This window comes from Vipera berus (genome assembly GCF_964194415.1).
Source record: "Vipera berus genome assembly, chromosome: 2".
Lineage (NCBI taxonomy): Eukaryota > Metazoa > Chordata > Lepidosauria > Squamata > Viperidae > Vipera > Vipera berus.
In genome coordinates, this window is record NC_138203.1 from 266,574,503 (window position 1) to 266,595,152 (window position 20,650).

Sequence of the window (20,650 nt, forward strand, 5' to 3'; positions counted from 1 at the left end):
ATTGCATCTCAAAGGATCCCTCTGTTGAAGTACTGAATCTGCAGATGATACAACAGTGTTTGGTCTCATATGAGACAACGATAAATCTGCATAAAGAAGGGAGGCTGAACAACTAGCCTTGTTAATCTTGAATTAAACGCCCTCAAAATTGTAGAAATGATGGTAGATTTTAGGAGAAACCCTCCTATTCTATCACCTCTTGCAATACTAGACAACACAGCATCAACGGTAAAGACCTTCAAGTTTCTAGGTTCTATAATGTCTCAAGACTTAAAATGGACACCTAACATCAAAAATGTCATCACAAAAGCACAACAAAGAATGTTCTTCCTGCGCCAACTCAGAAAGCTCAGACTGCCCCAAAAGGTGCTGATACAGTTCTACAAAGGAATTATTGAGTCTGTCATCTGCGCCTCTGTGACTATCTGGGTTTGGCATTGCGATCAAACAAGACACAGACTTCAACGGATAGTTAGAACTGCAGAAAAAACAATTGCTACCAGCCTGCCTTCCATTGAGGACCTGTATATTGTATGAGCCAGAAAGAGGGTTGTGAAAGTATCTACAGACCCCTCGCATCCTGGACATAAACTGTTTCAACTTCTGCCCTCAAGACGATGCTACACCAGAACAATAGACACAAGGACAGTTTTTCCCCCAGGCCATCACTCTGCTAAACAAATAATTCCCACAACACTGTCAAACTATCTAGTAAGGCTGAATTACTAATATTCTTCTCATCTTTCCTATTACCTATCTCCTTATGACTATAACTGTGTTGCTTGTATCTTACAATTTATATTGTTTTAGTTTCCTAGTATGATTTATGTCGATTGCTTATTTAGTATCCTATGACTATCACTGTTGTATCTTATGATCTATGATGAATGTATTTGCGTGATGACTATGATCGTGATTTATCACTCCTAGCTTTACGTACACTAAGAGCTTATGGACTGAAGACAAATTCCTTGTGTGTCCAATCACACTTGGCCATTAAAGAATTCTATTCTATTCTAATTTCTGTTGTTAAGTGAGACAGCAACGTGAGGTTTGCCCCATGTCACAGTTGTCTAATCAATCACTGCAGTTGAAGCTAGTAACACAGTTAAGGAGAACTAAGGAGAAACTTCCTGACAGTTAGAACAATTAATCAGTGGAACAACCTGCCTCCAGAAGTGGTGAATGCTCCAACACTGGAAGTTTTTAAGAAGAGACTGGACAGCCATTTGTCTGAAATGGTATAGGGTTTCCTGCCTGAGCAGGGGGTTGGACTAGATGACCTCCAAGGTCCCTTCCAACTTTATTATTATTAAGTGAACCTGGCTTCCCCATTGACTTCGCTTGTCAGCAGGTCGCAAAAGGGGATCACATGACCCCGGGACACTGCAACCATCCTAAATACATGCTGGTTGCTAAGCTTCTGAATTTCAATAGTGTGACCATGAGGATGCTGGAATGATCACGTGGAAAAAAAGGTCATGTCATTTTTTTTCAGTGCTGTTGTAACTTTGAATGGCCACTAATGATTGTAATTCGACTTACAACAGTTCGTTTTGTGATTGTTTGAAATTACAACGGCACTGAAAATAGTGAATCATGACCATTTTGTCACATTTATGATTGCTGAAGCATCCCCGGGGTCACATGATTTACATCTGGATGCTTGACAACTGACTCACATTTATGACGGTTGCAGTGTCCTGTGGCCACGCAATCCCCTCTTGAGACCTTCTGACAAGCAACGTCAATGGGGAAGCCTGATTCACTTAACAACCATGTTACTAACTTAATGACTGCAGTGATTCACTTAACAAACGTGGCAGGAAAACTCGTAAAACGGGGCAAAACTGACTTAACGAGACTCTCATTTAGCAACAAAAGTTTTGGGCTCCGTTGTGGTCATATGTTGAGGAGTTCCTCTATACTATTGTCTAGACTGAAAGCCAGCTTGCCATCTAGTTGGTTAAGTAACTGGACTAACAGCAGATAAACCAGAGTTCCAGTCTTGCTTAAGGCATGGAAGCCAGCTGGCTGACCTTGAGATAATCACTCTCTCTTAGGCCTAGAAGAAAATGTTGCCTAGAAGACTGCATGGACTTATCCATGTAGTACCAGGAGCCAAGTCGGACTTGGAAGACAAAAGTAAAGGAACACAAAATTGTCTAAACTGCTCCTAAAATCCTAAGAACAAGGCAAAGATATGTTCCATTGTTGGAGGCTTCCAGGAAAGGCTGGGCAACAATTTCTCTCAGATGGGATCGGACCTAGAAGATCTGCAAGGTGGCTTCCAATCCTATGACTCCATGATCCTATGAAATTACAGAATTTTGTAGCTTCTTTTGTCAAGATTCCTACTTACCGTATATACTTGAGTATAAGCCGAATTTTTCAGCCCACTTTTTGGGCTGAAAAATTCCACTTCGGCTTATACTCCAGTCAACAAAAAAACTTACCGAGGACTTGTGCGCGGCCGAGGCTTTGGTGCTTCCGGGATCGCGCGCACCTCTCCCAAGCCACCGCCGTCCGAGACCTGCCGAAGTTTGGGGAGGTTTGGGGAGGTGCGCGCGCACCTCCCCAAACCTCCCCAAACGTCGGCAGGTCTCCGTTCCTCCGCGCCCTGCCTGCCTGCTTCTTTCCGCAGCGGAAAGAAGCAGGCAGGCAGGGCGCGGAGGAACGGAGACCTGCCGACGTTTGGGGAGGTTTGGGCGCCTCCCCAAACCTCCCCAAACGTCGGCAGGTCTCCGTTCCTCCTGCCGACGTTTGGGGAGGTTTGGGCGCCTCCCCAAACGTCGGCAGGTCTCCGTTCCTCCTGCCGACGTTTGGGGAGGTTTGGGCGCCTCCCCAAACCTCCCCAGGTCTCCGTTCCTCCGCGCAGACCTGCCGACGTTTGGGGAGGTTTGGGCGCCTCCCCAAACCTCCCCAAACGTCGGCAGGTCTCCGTTCCTCCTGCCGACGTTTGGGGAGGTTTGGGCACCTCCCCAAACCTCCCCAGGTCTCCGTTCCTCCGCACAGACCTGCCGACGTTTGGGGAGGTTTGGGCGCCTCCCCAAACCTCCCCAGGTCTCCGTTCCTCCGCGCAGACCTGCCGACGTTTGGGGAGGTTTGGGCGCCTCCCCAAACCTCGGCAGGTCTCCGTTCCTCCGCGCAGACCTGCCGACGTTTGGGGAGGTTTGGGCGCCTCCTCAAACCTCCCCAAACGTCGCGAAGACCTGCCGACGTTTGGGGAGGCGCCCAAACCTCCCCAAACGTCGGCAGGTCTGTGTGGAGGAACGGAGACCTGGGGAGGTTTGGGGAGGCGCCCAAACCTCCCCAAACGTCGGCAGGAGGAACGGAGACCTGGGGAGGTTTGGGGAGGCGCCCAAACCTCCCCAAACGTCGGCAGGTCTGCGCGGAGGAACGGAGACCTGGGGAGGTTTGGGGAGGTGCCCAAACCTCCCCAAACGTCGGCAGGAGGTACGGAGACCTGCCGACGTTTGGGGAGGTTTGGGGAGGCACCCAACGTCGGCAGGTCTGCAAAATGGCGGATCGAGCCTCTGCTGGCGGCAGAGGCTTGCAGAGCGCGGATCCAGCCTCCACCGGCGGCGGAGGCTTGCAGAACGGCGGATCGGCTTATACTCGAGTCAACAACTTTTCCCAGTTTTTGGGGGTGAAATTGGGGGTCTCGGCTTATACTCGAGTCGGCTTATACTCAAGTATATACGGTAAGCTTGCAAACCCTAATTAAGTTTGCATCATTAACAATCTCGCCCACCCTAACTGACAGTTGCATTCAACTGCATTCAAAGACCCTGAACTCTCTTTGAGGGACACCACCTTGACTTGTCTAAGATGAGGACGTCAGTCCAAAGGTTGAAACAGCTGCTCTGAGCTTGCTGAAAAAGGCAACAACTAAGCTCACAGAGCAGTAACGGAATCGCAGGCATCTTCCACACAACCATCAAAATTGGCCATTCTGGCTTCTTCATTAGATTGTCTACACTTACCTTGGCTGGCTGATTCTTTTTCCCTTTTGTTTTTTGGGAAGTTTCTTCAGACTGAGCAGCTTGTTTGGCTCCAGCCTAAAATGAAAACCAAGGAAATGGGCATAAACATTTGGTTAAGCAAGGAAACAAAACAAAAACACAATAGTAATTCCAACTCTCTTCCAGCTTTGGAAATAACCCAATTGTCGAAATACAACCATTAAAAATTATCAGCCTACTCAGAAACATCCCTCAAGGGAACAAACTATTTTTAATTCAAAATTGTCTGCTTCCTGCTCATCAGGGATGACAGCACCCTATCATTTGTCCCACTGGATCAGGGGTGGGGAAAGATGGCCGTTTTATGACAGACAGACACACAAACACACACTGAGACAAAAGCAACAGCTGGAGTGTTGATATTTAAGTATCACTCAGCCAGTGTCATCATAATTTGAACAGTCACTGAATGAGAGATCGGTAAGCCAGGACTACTTGTATTGTAGTTAGCAGGGTTAAGAGACAACAATGCCACAGAGATGTAGCCTTCACAGCTGTTAGCCTTGGAAATTGAATAGGAGAAGACAGCGACTTAAGAGATCACGTCCACTTCAGATCAGTGTTTCAATATTTAGGGTCTGGCATCTCCTGGAAAAGATGAGCTCAAACCCTGAATTCTACCCAGCTGAGCTACTTTGACCAGTTAACAAAACAATCCCAACCAGAACTTAATTAGCCATCTCTCCATCAGCTGGTCTCTGTGGACTTCAGCTCTCATTTTTGTACATTCCTCTTCTCCTACACCTTAGATTTTTCCTTGGGCTTCATTTCTTCTGCTTCCTCATCACTCTGAGCCAGGATTGCAAATGCTGAGCCTCCTTTCTGAATGCAAAAAAAGGAAGGGAGGGAGAGAAAAACACACAGAGAATGACTCAAGCTAAAGGTAAAGGTTCCCCCGCACATGCGTGCTAGTCGTTTCCGACTCTAGGGGCCGGTGCTCATCTCCGTTTCAAAGCCGAAGAGCCAGCGCTTGTCCGAGGACGTCTCCGTGGTCATGTGGCCGGCATGACTAGACGCCAAAGGCGCACGGAACGCTGTTACCTTCCCACCGTAGTGGTCCCTATTTTTCTACTTGCATTTTTTACGTGCTTTCAAACTGCTAGGTTGGCAGAAGCTGGGACGAGTAACAGGCGCACACTCTGCTACGCGGCACTCGGGATTCGACCCGCCAAACTGCCGACCTTCTGATTGACAAGCTCAGCGTCCTAACCCACTGAGCCACCGCGTCCCTAATGAGAATGACTCAACCAAGCACAAATTCCACACAATAAGAAGTGTGTGTGTGTGTGTTTTTGTTTCTCCTTCCTGAAAGGTACCGAGTCTCCCTGGGGATTGTTCGCTCTTCCTGGGCCCTTGTCACATAAACCGTCTACCATCCAGCCTGTATATAATGGCCAACTTCCTCATTTTCTCACCTTTTTTTCCCCCAGAAATTTTATTAATTTTATCAAAATACAAAATACAAGGGAAAAAAATGTGGAAAACTAAGAGAAAAGGGAGGGGGAGAAAAGGGGGATAGTGTAAAGGAGGGGGAAAAAAATAGGCACTGACTTCCGACCCTCTTTAGGCACAGTAGAAGGTAACAAACCTATAACCACAATTTTTTGCTTTTACCCAACGGATATGCAAGCCATTTCTGTAACCATTTCTCACTTCTCTTCTACAACAGGATTCACAGGTGAGCTAGTGTTCTTATTTGAACCGCTTAAGAGGCAGTTTGGTACAGTGGTTAAGCCATCAGGCTAGAACAGGGGTAGGCAACCTTGGCTCTTTTATGACTCGTGGACTTCAACTCCCAGAATTCCTGAGCCAGCCATGCTGAGGGGAAAGGGAGAGGTTTCCAAGCTGAGCCATGCTGGCTCAGGAATTCTGGGAGTTGAAGTCCATGAGTCATAAAAGAGCCGAGGTTGCCTACCCCTGGGCTAGAAACTTGAGGGACCATGAGTTATGGCCCCATTTTAGCCACAGAGCCAGCTGGGAGACTTTGAGCCATTCACTCCCTTTCAGCCATAGGAGACAAGGACAAACCTTTCCAAAATCTGTCAAGAAAACTGCAGTCATTTCCCCAGTCACCAGGAGTCAAATTTGACTCAAATGAATTGGGGGTGGGGGTGGGGTGGAGAAAGATTTACCATTGAATAAAAAAGATACTCCAGTCCAAGGGTATTTATTTCAGCTCTACATTCTATGTTTAAACTAGCAAACTTGATCAGTCTCCTTGACAGTACGATGATGGTTGAAACATTAATTAGAAAAGGCTCATCAAGTAATGGGCCCAGCTTACACGAAGTAAGACGCATTGAAAGAAGGGGATACTAAGCTACAAAACCGACCATTAACATTCTGTATCAGGTACGAAGGATACAACTGAAGTTGCAAACCTGTTGTTTTCCTTTGTTCTTCTCGTTCTTCCTGCTTTTTCCCTTTGTGTCTTCCTTGTCCTCTTCCTCTTCCTGAGTTAGAGAGGCAGACATTCCATTATTATTCATTTTGCCAGTGAAACAAGGAAGATTCACAGGTCAAAAAAAGTTAAAATGGTGATTACGGTTCTGTGATTGAAGCTCCACTTGGTTTCTGCATGTATGATGCACATAAAAAAACCAACAAGTAGAGTTTTGATCACAGCATCGCAGCTACCACTGCAACTTTTTCTTTAAATCACACTTTGCAGGCACCTCTGAGTTAAGACTTCCCCGCCAGGCCCCTTTTCAGAATGCTGGGCTTCCAAGACAAGAACAAATAAAATCTTTTCTATACATGACTTGATTTCTATATATATGATTTAAGTGACGGTCCATTTTTCAATGTCCAGATAAATACCGTGGGAAAAAAATGAAGCACCAACCGAAGGGCTTTGGAACTAATCCATATGTATTTCCTTCACTGTCATATAGCTACAAAATGCTCCCACAGATCTAGCTTTAAAGTACTACCACATGCTTACTTTTTTTAAAAAAAAATCCCATTTATATCCCGCCCTTCTCCGAAGACTCAGGGCGGCTTACAATCTAAGAAGCACAAATCAATGTGCTTAGCACTAGCCTTCATTCTATGTATACAGTATGCCTGCTTATTAGGGCTTTCGGCATTTATATGTTTCACTTTAAATGGCTAAATGCATGTAAAGATCTCTTTGAGCAATGTCTGCTACAGCTTGAGCCTTTTTGATAACAGCGATCACAGCAAGGTCCTCTTGTCAGGCGGAAGTAACCAGAACCACTCGTGAAAAGCCTCAAGCTGAAACTTTATTGTTTGTCACCTATATTACAAGAATCTCGCCAGACTGCTTGCCTTCCCCTGGGAATGGCCAGATAAAGCTTCCTAAATCCTGGGCGAGGTCACGCTTATGCCATTTATGGCAGCGTAAGGACTCCGAGCTCAATCCTCACTTGACCCCTTCCTCAAGAGTGAACGATCAACCAGGATCCTTGCAAGCCCTCATTCTCTGCACTAAGTATTGCCTGGTCTCAGTTTACTGGCAGTCCTCGACATATGACCTCGATTGGGACCCAAATTTCTTTTGCTAAGGCAGTTGTTAAGCAAGCTAGATCCTGATTTTATGACTACGGCTTTTAAACAACTCATGCAGTCACTAAGCAAATCCAGCTTTCCCCATTGACTTCGCTTGTCAGAATCCCCCTGGAAAGGTCACAAATGACAATCACGCGGCCTCAGGACAGTGCAAAAATCTTAAATGCTTGCCGATTGCCAAATGTCCTGTTTTTGATCACATGACGGTGGGGATGCTGCAACGGTCATAAGTGTGAGTACCAGCCATAGGATCAGTGTCATCATAACTTTGGTCATTAAACAATTGTGACGAGTCAAGATCTACCTGTATTAGCATTTGGACTTTGGAATAGCACTTTTGAATGCGGTTTGTCTTCTGTGATCCAAGTAAGCTTTCACCTCAGAAGTGAGGTTGTAAGTTGAGACTACCTGTACTTCAGACAGTCCAGACTGACCTTTTGTTTGGTTTTAGAGCCTTTTTTTCCTGGTTTCTTTGTTTCTTCATCATCAGAGGCTGTCTAAAGAAATAAAGTTGGGTTTTGATTATTTCTGTACCGGTTTTACTTAGAAAAATGCCAAAATGTCATCTCTGACATTCATGCTACAGTTTCCTGTATGCTCAACAAAAATATCTGGAAGGTAAAACTTCCAAAATTGAGGGAAAAAACCAAGAGGAATCTGACCATCAGGATACCTAGACATCTGCAATTTCTTCTATTACGAAACAGAATTTATTTTGATTGTTGGGAAAGAGCCAGGGCCAAACAAACTTTTATTATCACTGCCTAGGAATTTGGAAAAACACATCTCAACCCTTCTGTCCTTTTCATAAAGTGAGACTTTAAAGCAAATGCTTTCAAGAAACAGACAAGACCAAAGAAAACCAGACTGGTGACAAAATTAAACAGCGTTCTCGACTTAACGACAATTTCTGTGGTTAAGGGTTAAGTGAGTTTTGTCCCATCTTATGCATTTTTTTTGCCACAATTGTTAAGTGAATCACTACAGCTGTTAGGTTACTAACCCTGTTGTTAAGTGAATCTGGCTTCCTCAGTGACTTTGCTTGTCAGAAGGTCGCAAAAGGGAATCACGTGATCCTGAGACGTCGCAACCATCATAAATATGAGCCACTAAGTCAGGGGTCTTCAAAGTTGGCCCTTTTATGACTTGTGGACTTTAACTCCCAGAATTCCTCAGCCAGCGTGCCTGGCTGAGGAATTCTGGGAGTTGAAGTCCACAAGTCATAAAAGGACCAAGTTTGAAGACTCCTGCACTAAGTGTCCGAGTTTCGATGATGTGACCATGGGTATGCGGTCATTTGAAAAACGGTCATAACTCACTATTTCAGTGCTGTTCTAACTTAGAATAGTCAGTAAACGAATGGTTGTAAGCTGAGGACTTCCTGTTTATTCCTGCTGTGCTCAAAGGAGCCCTCATTAGCAGGAATGACCACTCACTGTAGTCCTCAGCCTTCACTCTTTTCCAAAGCATTAAAAAAAGCTACACGTAGGCATTACAGCTAGCTTTAAAACAAGAAAAACAATGGAAGCATGGGTTGCATATCAGCTGGGCTCACAAACCACTCCCATTTACTTTTAGATCTGGCAACATACAATCCTACTAATTAGGGGCAAAGACCACCATTTAGGGGAATAAAGCCCCCCTGCCTTCTTCCAATCTAGCATGGGATCCATTACATCAATGGCCTCTTTGCTAGTTGGCCAGGTAGAGTGCAGTGCTGGGGCTTGCATAATGCAGCCAATCAATGTTGCATGTTCTGCATTGTTGGCTGGAATAGAACAACATGCATTTCCTGCTAATCTGCATCTCCACTTCATTGCTACAGTTGATGATGGATTTGGGATTTGAACAAGGCTGGTTAACCAGGGAAGGTAGCCTGATTTACAACTGCTCTGGCAAAATTTCAAGTTAAAATTATCTCTTCCTTCCACTCTTATCGGACTAAAGTCAGAAAACCTGCAGAACTCTTACTGACCCTGTTAAGCTTTGTGAACTATGCTATGTGCCCTTGAACCGAGTCCAGGGTACATCCAGAATTCTTTAAAATCAGCAAGCATACGAATATTTTTTCTGTGGCCATGTGGCATGACCCACCCCACCCATTATACCTTGTTGTTCTTATTCCTTTCAAGTGTACCCATTTTTTGGGGGGGAGGGATCATCTGCATCACCTTAAGAGTAACTAGGACAGGGGTAGGCAACCTTGGCTTTTTTGACTCGTCAACTCCCAGAATTCCTGAGCCAGCAGGAGTTGAAGTCCACAAGTCATAAAAGAGCCAAGGTTGCCTACCCCTGAACTAGGACAACGTCACAGCAATCACAGATGGAGCTGCCTCTCCTCTCCATGGCATTTTCTGCCAGGTAATTGTTATTTTTTTGACCCCCTCTTTTCTTTTTTCTGACCCCTTCCTCACATAGCAGGGTGAGGCAGACAGGACTGCTTCCAATATTTTTACAGTTCAGCCAAAGGCCACATGAAATAAGGCTGCCCACCCCGAATCTGGAAACTTAACCGTCAGATCTCTCCCGATAAATTATTCCCGAATGCAAGCTCACCTTGTTGCTCTTATTCCTGTCAGGTTTGATGGGCTTTGATATTTTTTCTTCTTCTTCCTCTTCTTCCTCTTCCTCCTCTTCACTCTGCTCCTGGTTCAAGGCAGCAAACACATTTCCTCCCTGACGGAGACAAGGAGAGAAAACTTGGGAGAACAATGTCTAGAAAAAAACCAGGTAACGGAACCGCCTCATCTAGGCACCAGAGTGAACTAGCCCTATTTTTTTTTCAGGTCACAGAATCTGATCAAGACACAATAGTCTAGCAACAGAAAATTAGTTGAACCCCCCCCCCCCCTTAGTCTCTCGTGGAATACTATCAAGGAATATAATTTGAACAGACTCCATTAGTGGCTGTCTAGGTCAGGGGTAGGCAACCTTGGCTCTTTTATGACTCGTGGACTTCAACTCCCAGAATTCCTGAGCCAGCCATGCTGAGGGGAAAGGGAGAGGTTTCCAAGCTGAGCCATGCTGGCTCAGGAATTCTGGGAGTTGAAGTCCACGAGTCATAAAAGAGCCAAGGTTGCCCACCCCTGGTCTAGGTATTGGGTTAGGAATATGATCTGAAGCACTTTTCTTTGCCTAAAGACATAACAAAATCCTGATCGTTAAATGGCTCGCAACTGCCAATGACATCGTGATCTTAACGAATTACATGACTTATAGTAATTTTTCAAACTGTATTAATTTCCTCCCAAATTATTACTCTTACGTAGGAAGCAAGCCTACTAATCTGATTACTTTTTCTTTAAATGAGGAACTAAATGTCAGCCAGCTGGGGTGGAAGTTCAGCAACATCTAGAAGTCATGTTTAGTTATTTAAATTAAAGTAATACGCATCTCCTTAAATAATGATACCCATCCCAATTTAAGTTATGTTTATTCTTGCTCTTTATATTCATAATTCCTTCTCACTCCTTTCCCCAGCAACAGCTTCAGGGGCCATATAGACTGATGTGTCCTAGGAGTAAAATATCTGCTACTAGATGGGGTTCACCCGGGCACCACCTTGATCACCGGAGCCGCGCAGAACAACATTTTGTACTTATCATTACTCGGATTTTTTAGACAGTTTATTTACTTATTTATTTATTTAATTGAATTTCTATACCGCCCTTCTCCCGAAGGACTCAGGGTGGTGTACAGGGCAATAAAAGCACTACATACAAAAGTTAAAAGTAAGATTAAATTAATTAAGCCCTAACAATAAATAATTAAAAATACCCCAAACCCTTAAACCAGGCCGGCCTGTTCAAATAAATAGGTTTTCAGATCACGGCGGAAAGAGCGAAGGTCGGGAGCCATCCGGGGCTCAACCGGTAATTGATTCCAAAGGGCTGGTGCGCCCACAGAGAATGCTCTCCCCCTGGGGGCCGCAAGCCGACACTCTCTGACCGACGGCACCCTGAGGAGGCCCTCTCTGTGGGAGTGCACAGGACGAAGGGAAGATGACGCCGGCAACAGGTGCTCCCGTAAGTAATCCGGACCCATGCCATTTAGGGCTTTATAGGTTATCACCAGCACCTTGAATCTCACCCGGAGGGCAACTGGAAGCCAATGCAGCTCGCGGAGAAGAGGTGTTACATGGGAGTATCGGGAGACCCCCATCACAACTCGCGCGGCCGCATTCTGCACCAGCTGAAGCCTCTGAGTGGTCCTCAAGGGCAGCCCCATGTACAGAGCATTGCAGTAGTCTACACGAGAGGTCACGAGCGCATGAGTGACTGTACGCAGGGCATCCCGGTCCAGATAGGGTCGCAACTGGCGCACCAGGCGAACCTGGGCAAAAGCCCCCCTGGTCACGGCTCCTACATGGTCTTCCAAACTGAGCTGTGAGTCCAGGAGGACACCCAAGTTGCGAGCCCTATCTACGGGGGGGGGGGGGGAACACCTCACCCCCCCCCCATGGTTAAAGATGGAATGGACTGAATTTCCCGAGATGCCGGAACGTACACACCACTCGGTCTTGTCGGGGTTGAGCCGAAGCCTCAAGTTAAAGGTTGCAAAGGCTAGTTTACTGCAACCAAACTCTGTTCTTCAGGAAGTAACTCATTCCATTTTCACCTCTCATTCTCGCCCAACAAAGAAGTACTTTGAAAGCAGCCGGGGACTTACTTTCTTTTTCTTGCCTGCTTTGGCGACAGGAATGGGCACTGGAAGAGAAGCGAAAAAAGAAAAAAAGAAAAAAAAAGTCACACTGGGCTGTAACCTAGAGAGACTGTAAAGAGGATCAAGCTTACAATCTGAAAGACACACTCTAGCATTCTCCCCAATCAATCAAAGCGCTTCGGACTACAACTCCGGTCCGTACCCCAACTGGCAGAGGATGGTGGGCCTTGAAGAACGCCTCCGTTTCTCGGCAAACTTGCCTGAAATCGTGCAAGAACTTGTCACTCGTCCGCGAAACCTCGCGAGATCCTCAGGCAGGAGCCTTGAAATATCTCCCAGGGCCTCAGCCATTTATAAGCTTAAACGGTAGGAGGTCCTCCCCCCCGTCAAGGCTGACCCCTATAACCGGCGCCTGAAAAGCAGAACGAAAACTGCCGCCTCCCACCTTCTTCATCCTCATCGCTGGCTTGGGCGGACAGCTTCTTCAGCCTCTCGATCAGCTGGCTCTCCTCCTCCTCCTCGTCCTCTTCTGCCAGTTTTTTCTTCTGCTCTTTTTTCTTATCGCGTCGCTTCTTTTGCTGCTGCTGCTGCAGGCAAAAGACCCACCCCGAGAAAGAGAGACGGTCAAGGGACGGGCAACCCGCTTACCTTCAACAGAGTAACGACTGGACTGCAAGCTCCACGAGGACCTGCCCCGTGAGATGATATGGAAATGACCTGCCTGTTGTTGTTGCTGCTGCTCCTTCTTTTCTTTCTCCGCTGTATGGTTCTCGCTGGAGTGTTTCTCCTCCACAGCCAGCTCCTCGAAGAACTTGGGGCGCAGGAAAGAAATTTGGGGGTATCAGTGGCAGAAAGATGACCCACCCAGCAATGCCGCTTGGGGTGTGTGTGTGAAAGCCCTAATAAGCAGGCATATACATGGAATGAAGGCTATTGCTAAGCACATTGATTTGTGCTTCTTAGATTGTAAGCCGCCCTGAGTCTTCGGAGAAGGGCGGGATATAAATGGGATTAAATAAATAAATAAATAAATAAATAAATAATAAATAAATAATAATAATAATAAAAAATAATAAATAAATAAATAAATAAATAAATAAATAAATAAATAAATACTGCTAAGTTTGTAAGCCGCCCTGAGTCTTCGGAGAAGGGCGGGATATAAATGGAATTAAAATAAAAAAATAAATAAAAAAATAAGATATTTCTGATCCTGCCACTCCTACTGCAAGGGTGTGTTACTTTCTGGCACTTGGGAGGTGTAAGGAGATGGGTGCAGGAACTTTCGGGAATTACGGGAGGATGACATTTGGCCTATGCCATGATGTTAGGGTGGATGGGACAATGTTTAGGTGCCTTGGGGAAAAGTTAAAGCAGAGGTCACCAACCTTTTCATGCTGGCAGCCCGGAGGGAAAGGGAGCAGGTGGGAAATTTGCACACACACACGTGAACAGGGCTGCGCGCAAATGGAGTCGCGTGCACCTGCACAGCACTAGCAGCCCCATTTGCACCATGTACAGAGGGGCTAGCTGCCGCCTCTGCTAGCCCTGCATGCATGTGCAAACGGGCCGCGCAACCCACACAGGGCTAACAGCCCATTTGCCTATGCACACGTGCGCTAGCCACTGCCTCTGCTAGCCCCATGTGCGTGCGCAAATGGGCTGCGCAACCCACACGGGCTGGCGACCCCATTTGCACAGGCGCCAGCCATCGCTGCTTCTAGCCCTGCGCGCATGTGCAAATGGGTCTGTGGGCTCTAGTGCGAGTGGGGGTGAGTGCGCATGCTGGCCAGCCTGTCAGGGGACCCCTGAGCTAAAGTACAGTAATGGGGACATTATGTTCCTTATAAAAGTCTCCAAATAGAGAATACAGAATTTGGGAAGGAATGGAATTAGGCTTTTCAGTAACGAAAAGGAGTACATTAAACTTCTGCAAGATTTAAGGCACTGATTTTATTTTATTTTAGCTCATCCATTACCTACAAAACAAAGTGCCTACTTCAGGTAATCCTCGACTTAGGACCACAACTGTACCCATAATTTCTGTTGCTAAGTGAGACAGTTGTTAAGTGAATCACTGCAGTTGTTAAAATGAGTAACACGGTTGTTACGTGAACCTGGCTGCACCACTGACTTTGCTTGTCAGAAGGTCACAAAAGGTGATCACACAACCTTGGGATACTGCAAGGGCCATAAATACGAATCATTTGCCAAGCACCTGAGTTTTGATCACGTGACCATGGGGATGCTGCAACAGTTGTGTGAAAAATGGTCGTAAGTCACTTTTTTCAATGTGGCTGTAACTTCGAACAGTCACTAAACGAAGTGTTGTAAGTTGAGGACTCCCTGTATTTTGACTGCGCTCATTCTGGGTTTAACCTACCAAAAGGATGATGGAATTTATTTAAAGCATGTAGATGGCCTTCTGTCTCACACGCTGATGCCTAGCTGATCCTAGGCAGTTCTTAACAAATGCAAAATAATTTGTTTCAGGTCCCTTTCCTGGGTCTTTTGTGTGTCTTACTGAAATTACAGGAATCAAAGTTCAGGGTTCAATCTGGATAAAACCATGCACAAAGAGCTTTTACCCCAATATATATATCAGACACTCAGACCTGTATTTAAACAACTGTGGTAATGGTACTTCTTAAGAGATACAGAGAAACATTTTAAGACAGGGGCTTGATTTTTGCTCCACAAATTTTACTTCCAGAAACCCTAAAGACAACAAAGCACCCTTCCATCCTTCCAAGATTTGGTAAAATAAGGATCCGGATTGTTGGCGGCAATATGCCGACTCTGTAAACCACTCAAAGAAGACTGTAAAGCATTATGAAGCGGCATATACGTCTAAGTGCTATCACTATTGAGAAATGCTAGTTTCTCTTGACTAAAAATAGCTGCGGTAAAACTTTTAAGCAACAAGACTGAAACTTACCGATTTTTTCGTCTTTTTATCCTTCTTTCCCTTCTTTACTAATTTGTCTGAAAGAAACAACAACAACAAAAATCAAAGCAAGAGTTGCAAAGTACCATTGTTCTGAAGAAGCTCCAAGAATTGCATCATTTGGTTCTGTGTCCAACCAAAACAGAATGAGAACAAGAAGATGGGAGTACTGGCAAACTAAAAACCATTTCTCACGCTTGGCAAAGTATGAGCCAGTGTGATATAAAGATTGAAGTATTGGATGGGATCTGCAGGCTGAAGTCTTTATTTGAAGTCCACAAGTCATAAAAGGGCCAAGTTTGAAGACACCGGCTTTATTTGAATCAGAGTTGAAAGGAACCATGGAACCTAAGAGATGTTGCATCAATCAAAATTACTGTGCCTCCCAGAATTCTCGTCACATGTATAAAATTAGGGGGATTTTCAAAAACACTACTCTAAGCAGTGTTGCTCAAACCAAATATAGTACTTTAAAAAATAAAGGCCAAACCAACACACAGGTAGCCTTTGATTTAGGACTAAAATTGAGTCAGTGGCTAACGTTTCAGTGGCTAAGCAAGACAGTTAAGTGAATTTTGCTCCATTTTACGACCTTTCTTGCCACAGTTGTTAAGTGAATCTCTGCAGTTGTTAAATTAATAACACAGTTGTCAAGTGAATCTGGCTTCCCCATTGACTTTGCTGGTCAGAAGGTCACAAAACGTGATCACATAGCCCCGGGACGCTGCAGCTGTCATAAAGACATGCTGACTGACCAATATCTGAATTTTGGTCACATGATCATGGGGATGTTGCAATGATCGTAAGAGAAAACCAGTCATTCATAAGTCACTTTTTTCAATGATGCTGTAACTTCAAATGGTCACTAAATGAATGGTTGCAAGATGAAGACTACCTGTAGTTTATGACTCATTTCAAAGTCATCTAAGTGCCTAAAGTATTACTACAGTATTAGATTCTTATCCCATCTCTTGTCCCATAACTCAAGGTGGCCAACACATCTAACACTGTTGCCTCCTATTTTCTCCCACAACAATATTGTGAGATGAGTTCAACTTACAGAAAGTGACTGTCCAAAGTCACTCAGCTGGCTTTCAAGCCTAAAGGGAAGTCTAGTGTTCTAGTTTCTAAGCTGGCAGATTCAACACTACAACAAATTGGCTCGCCAAGCCTTTGTGAATGCGCTCTTCCTTTGGTGCCCTAAGCACCTGCTTATTTTGTTTAATGGCTAGTCTCGGGCAGGGTTCTCAATTTACATAACTGGAGTGTGTGTCAGAATACCTGATGGTGACGGCTTAGGTCCATTTTATGGAATCGATATGGCAAGTTTCTCCATTTTTGTTTCCATCGTGAAGAATTGACGCCTCTTAGTACTACCCCCCCTCTCAAATTATCATTCTTACACGTAATTCTAGACATACTGTAAATCATAGTCACCAAAGAAAGAACAGTGCAAATTGAACACTGAAAACTAAACACAAGATTGGCAGACAGGATAGTGTCCAAAATGGCATATGCTCAGTCACCCAGGATGCAATGGGGCTGCCAAGTGTATGTATGAGGTGCACTGTAAACTATATCCCATCTTCCAGGACTTTTAAAGTTGGAGCTACAGACAGGTTTGTTTACTACTGGCAAAAGTTTGTAACTCAAAAATTTGCAAGTAGAAGACAGTCTTCCACTTGCTTCCAGGATCTTTTAAAAGCTGCATGCAGAAGGGTTGAAACTTTTTTTTCCCCCATCCCAGACTTGGGAAAAAGATTAGGGCACTGACAGCTGTTAAAAATTCAGGAGCCCAGCTGGAAAATAAATATAATTGCCAGCTCTGTTCAAGCCAAATGTCTATGTATTTGTAATTTGGAGCTGATAAATTTCCAGGGCAGTATTAGGCCATTACAACAGGAGCTCAAGATGAAATTAACAAACATTTCATTGGGCCACACAAAACTGGCATAGCTCTCCAGGGAATCTACTGAATTCTCCAGAAGTTGCTGAAGTCCAATAACAGCTATAATGTCCGGTGGTGAGAAATTTTGGGGAGTTGTTCAGTAAACAGGTTTCTGGTTTGTATTAAAAATGCTGAATCAATGGAGTTGACACTTCAGATCTTGCCAACGACTCTTTCCCTTTCTTTAGAACAGGAAACAATCATAGCAACCTCTCTCATTTAGTACCTCCCAAATGCACTGAACTCCTATCAGCCATGCTAAGGATGATGAAATTTGTACATTGTGCTAAGTATGAGAAAATAACTTTGTATACTAGGCTAGAAAAAGGGATCCAGGATTACAGAGATGACTAAATGAAGGAAAGACAGAGAAAGGTAACAACGGAGATTTCTAGGAAAGTTGTGGGTACATATGGAAGAAATCTAACGGCAACGTGACATGGGAGACAACCCAGTACAGCAAACAGAGGGCAGAAAGAAGATGGAGAAAGACATCTTATATAAGAATTGGGATCAGGAGGAACCATGTGGTTTTGGCAAGAAGAGGAGAGGAAAGAGGAAAATTTAGGCTCTGTGGAACCAAACTCAAGGAGATTTATGGGAATTTAGGATGGCCATAGGCTAAATTTCAAATATTTTGGGCTTCAGCAGAAAACCTGCAATTCTCAAGTAGGAAATAATCCAGTTTGGTTCACCTACTCTGCCCTCTGGAAATTCTCATCCTCTCATTATAAATATATATCACTTGGGATAGACACATGCAGCCCTTCCAAGTGGGAATGAGAATGATAGCAGTTAAAACAACCTATGGAAGATCTTAGCATAACTGATGAAAGATGCTACAAGTCAGCAAGTGTCTCTCCAACTACTATGAACAAAGAGTGCTACAAGCTACTTTCTCAATCTATCCAACTGGGATTAATTCCAACCAGAATTAATCGTACCAACCCAAAATGAGCATGTGAAGCACTCTCTCTACAGCGCAATACAAAATCTAAATATGTTATTATATAGCCGCACTCATGAACAAATATATCTTTTGGGTTAGGTGGACTGCAATATTTATCCAGCTACAGTACTATGAATATTTATCAGCCTGGCCAAAATAATGTTTGCCTCCTTACTTTTTTAGGAAATGAGAAGTTGAATTAAATATCAGTTTTCCGAAGCAGTTATCCTAGTTTGTTATAGGCCACAGTCACTGCAGGTGCATTTCCAATATAACAACACATACTACTCAGTTTTAGCCCCTTCAGTATCTTTTTTTGGATAAAATGTAAACGTGCAATGGCAAAAGATGTACTTAGTCTCATCTCACAGGTCAGGAGCACTCTAAAAATAATCATGGGACCTTGTCTACCTACATTCACATCACCCCTTCCCACCCTTGACCAAAACTCACCATATCAACCAATGTGGCTTGGACACTTACGACCATTGTAGAGTCCCTGAGATCATGTGATTAAAATTCAGACACTTGGCAACTGGTTCATATTTATAACCACTGCTATGTCCCAAAGGTCATGTGATCACTTTTTGCAACCTTCTGACAAGCAAAGTCAATGAGGAAGTCAGATTCACTTAACAACTGTGTCACTAACTTAACTGCAGAGATTCACTTAACAACTGGGGCAAGAAAGGTTGTAAAATGAGGCAAAATTCACTTAACACAACAGAAATTTCAGGCTCAATTGTGGTTGTAAGTTGAGGGTTACCTGTGTTCCAAGACATATGCTAGGGAAAACTGAAAAGGAGGAGGGGCAGGGAGGGGGCTGGTTTAGACATATGGAGAGAAGAAAAATGTCATGAGGCTAAACACAATCAAATACATACATACTTAAAGGTAAAGGTTCCCCCGCACATGCATGCTAGTCATTTTCGACTCTAGGGGCCGGTGCTCATCCCCGTTTCAAAGCTGAAGAGTCAGCGCTTGTCCGAGGACGTCTCCGTGGTCATGTGGCCGGCATGACTAGACGCCAAAGGCGCACGGAACGCTGTTACCTTCCCACCGTAGTGGTCCCTATTTTTCTACTTGCATTTTTACGTGCTTTCGAACTGCTAGGTTGGCAGAAGCTGGGACGAGTAACAGGCGCTCACTCTGTTATGCGGCACTCGGGATTCGACCCGCCAAACTGCCAACCTTCTGATCGACAAGCTCAGCGTCCTAACCCACTGAGCCACCGCGTCCCTTTTACATACTTAGGTTTACTTAAGCTTCTCCTTCCTTTTAACCCTCCATCTATATTAGAAATGCTACTCACAGTAGAACTTATCACCCAGCCTCTAGTCTAGAAAGAACTACGTATGAAATTACTTCTGAATAAATAAATGTACAATTATTCGAAAGGCGGCTATTTATTTCGGATTTTTTTGGTATTATGGCTACACACTTATTTATATAGCAAGGAGGGGGATTATTCTCCCCACTTTTTATTTTCCCGAAGTTTCAAACCCTTCCACCCCAACTTCCGAGAGAGGCTTCTGAAGAGTCTCCCACCACTGAGCTCTTCTTCCAGGTTATCCCTGTTGGATTCCCCCCTCCAACCCCGCCACCCCAATCGCACCTCCAGCTCCTTGCGCGGGGCACGTCTTCTCCTCCCCGTCCCCGATCCATTCCTCCTGGGCGTGGTGTTGCTTTCCCCCTTTAGGCATGGCTCAGCCCTCCGGTTTTCTCCCACCGCCGCCACTGAGCTCCTGCCCTTCCGAAGCCCGGAAAAAGAGGCTTCCCACCTGCACGCCTCTTTTCTATTGCGCCTGCGCGAGAGCGACCACGCTAGGAGGAGCGACTAGTGTCGCCCTATAAGTGCAGAGCGGGTTGTACGATAGAGATCGAGACACTTCCTAGAAAGGCCAATCATAGAGAGCAACCCAGTCATTTTAGAGATAGTCGAAGAGCAGCAAATAGGTCTTCCAGTTAGTAGACAGATGTAGGTTTTCTTTGGACTTCAGGATGGGAGGCCTCTTACATTTCAATAAACTAAGGCCAATTCCTCAGTAGTGTATTGTGGTCTCTTACTGACCATTTCATCGTTTTTTTTAATGAAAAGAAGGACGAGGGTGGACATGATAGCAGTGTTCCAATATCTCATGGGCTGCCACAAAGAAGAGGGAGTCAAGCTATTCTCCAAAGCACTTGAAAGCAGGACAAGAAGCACTGGATGGAAACTAGTCAAGGAGAGAAGCAACCTAGAACTAAGGAGAAACTTCCTGACATTGAGAACAATTAATCAGTGGAACAACCTGCCTCCAGAAATTGTGAATGCTCCAACACTGGAGGTTTGTAAGAAGAGATTGGACAACCATTTGTCTGAAATGGTATATAGGGTTTCCTGCCTGAGTAGTGGATTGGACTAGAAGACCTCCAAGGCCCCTTCAGACTCTGTTATTCTATTCTATTATTGTTATTGCATATAAAGACAAGAACTATATTGCATATAGTGTCTTCATGACTATATGGGGTGATTTTGGACCAATTACTCTCACCATGCAGTTTTTGTTGTTGCTATATAGGTAATCCTCGACTTATGACCCCAGTTG

General features: G+C 44.8%; 2 protein-coding genes across 7 annotated transcripts in view; one reads left to right on the forward strand and one right to left on the reverse strand.

Annotated features, from left to right (window-relative positions):
* ABCF1 (ATP binding cassette subfamily F member 1) overlaps positions 1-19,873 on the reverse strand; it is a 48,057-nt gene extending 28,184 nt beyond the window's left edge. Inside the window, exons 1-10 of one of the 6 annotated variants that reach the window (XM_081320068.1) lie at positions 19,678-19,873; positions 15,157-15,203; positions 12,940-13,029; positions 12,664-12,802; positions 12,225-12,262; positions 10,113-10,232; positions 7,991-8,053; positions 6,407-6,478; positions 4,770-4,847; positions 3,987-4,061 (exon numbers count right to left, since the gene is read on the reverse strand). In XM_081320068.1, the coding sequence (XP_081176194.1) occupies positions 3,987-4,061; positions 4,770-4,847; positions 6,407-6,478; positions 7,991-8,053; positions 10,113-10,232; positions 12,225-12,262; positions 12,664-12,802; positions 12,940-13,029; positions 15,157-15,203; positions 19,678-19,765 (810 nt within the window). In that variant the 5' untranslated portion in view covers positions 19,766-19,873. Of the gene's footprint in view, positions 1-3,986; positions 4,062-4,769; positions 4,848-6,406; positions 6,479-7,990; positions 8,054-10,112; positions 10,233-12,224; positions 12,263-12,663; positions 12,809-12,939; positions 13,030-15,156; positions 15,204-19,677 lie in introns of all 6 variants that reach the window. The other 5 variants (XM_081320066.1, XM_081320067.1, XM_081320071.1 and 2 more) reach the window with 5 other exon arrangements.
* Positions 1-20,650, forward strand: part of LOC308663573 (cholinesterase-like) — a gene marked incomplete at its 5' end in the record, with an annotated part of 476,398 nt that overhangs the window by 72,810 nt on the left and 382,938 nt on the right. The window lies entirely within an intron of this gene.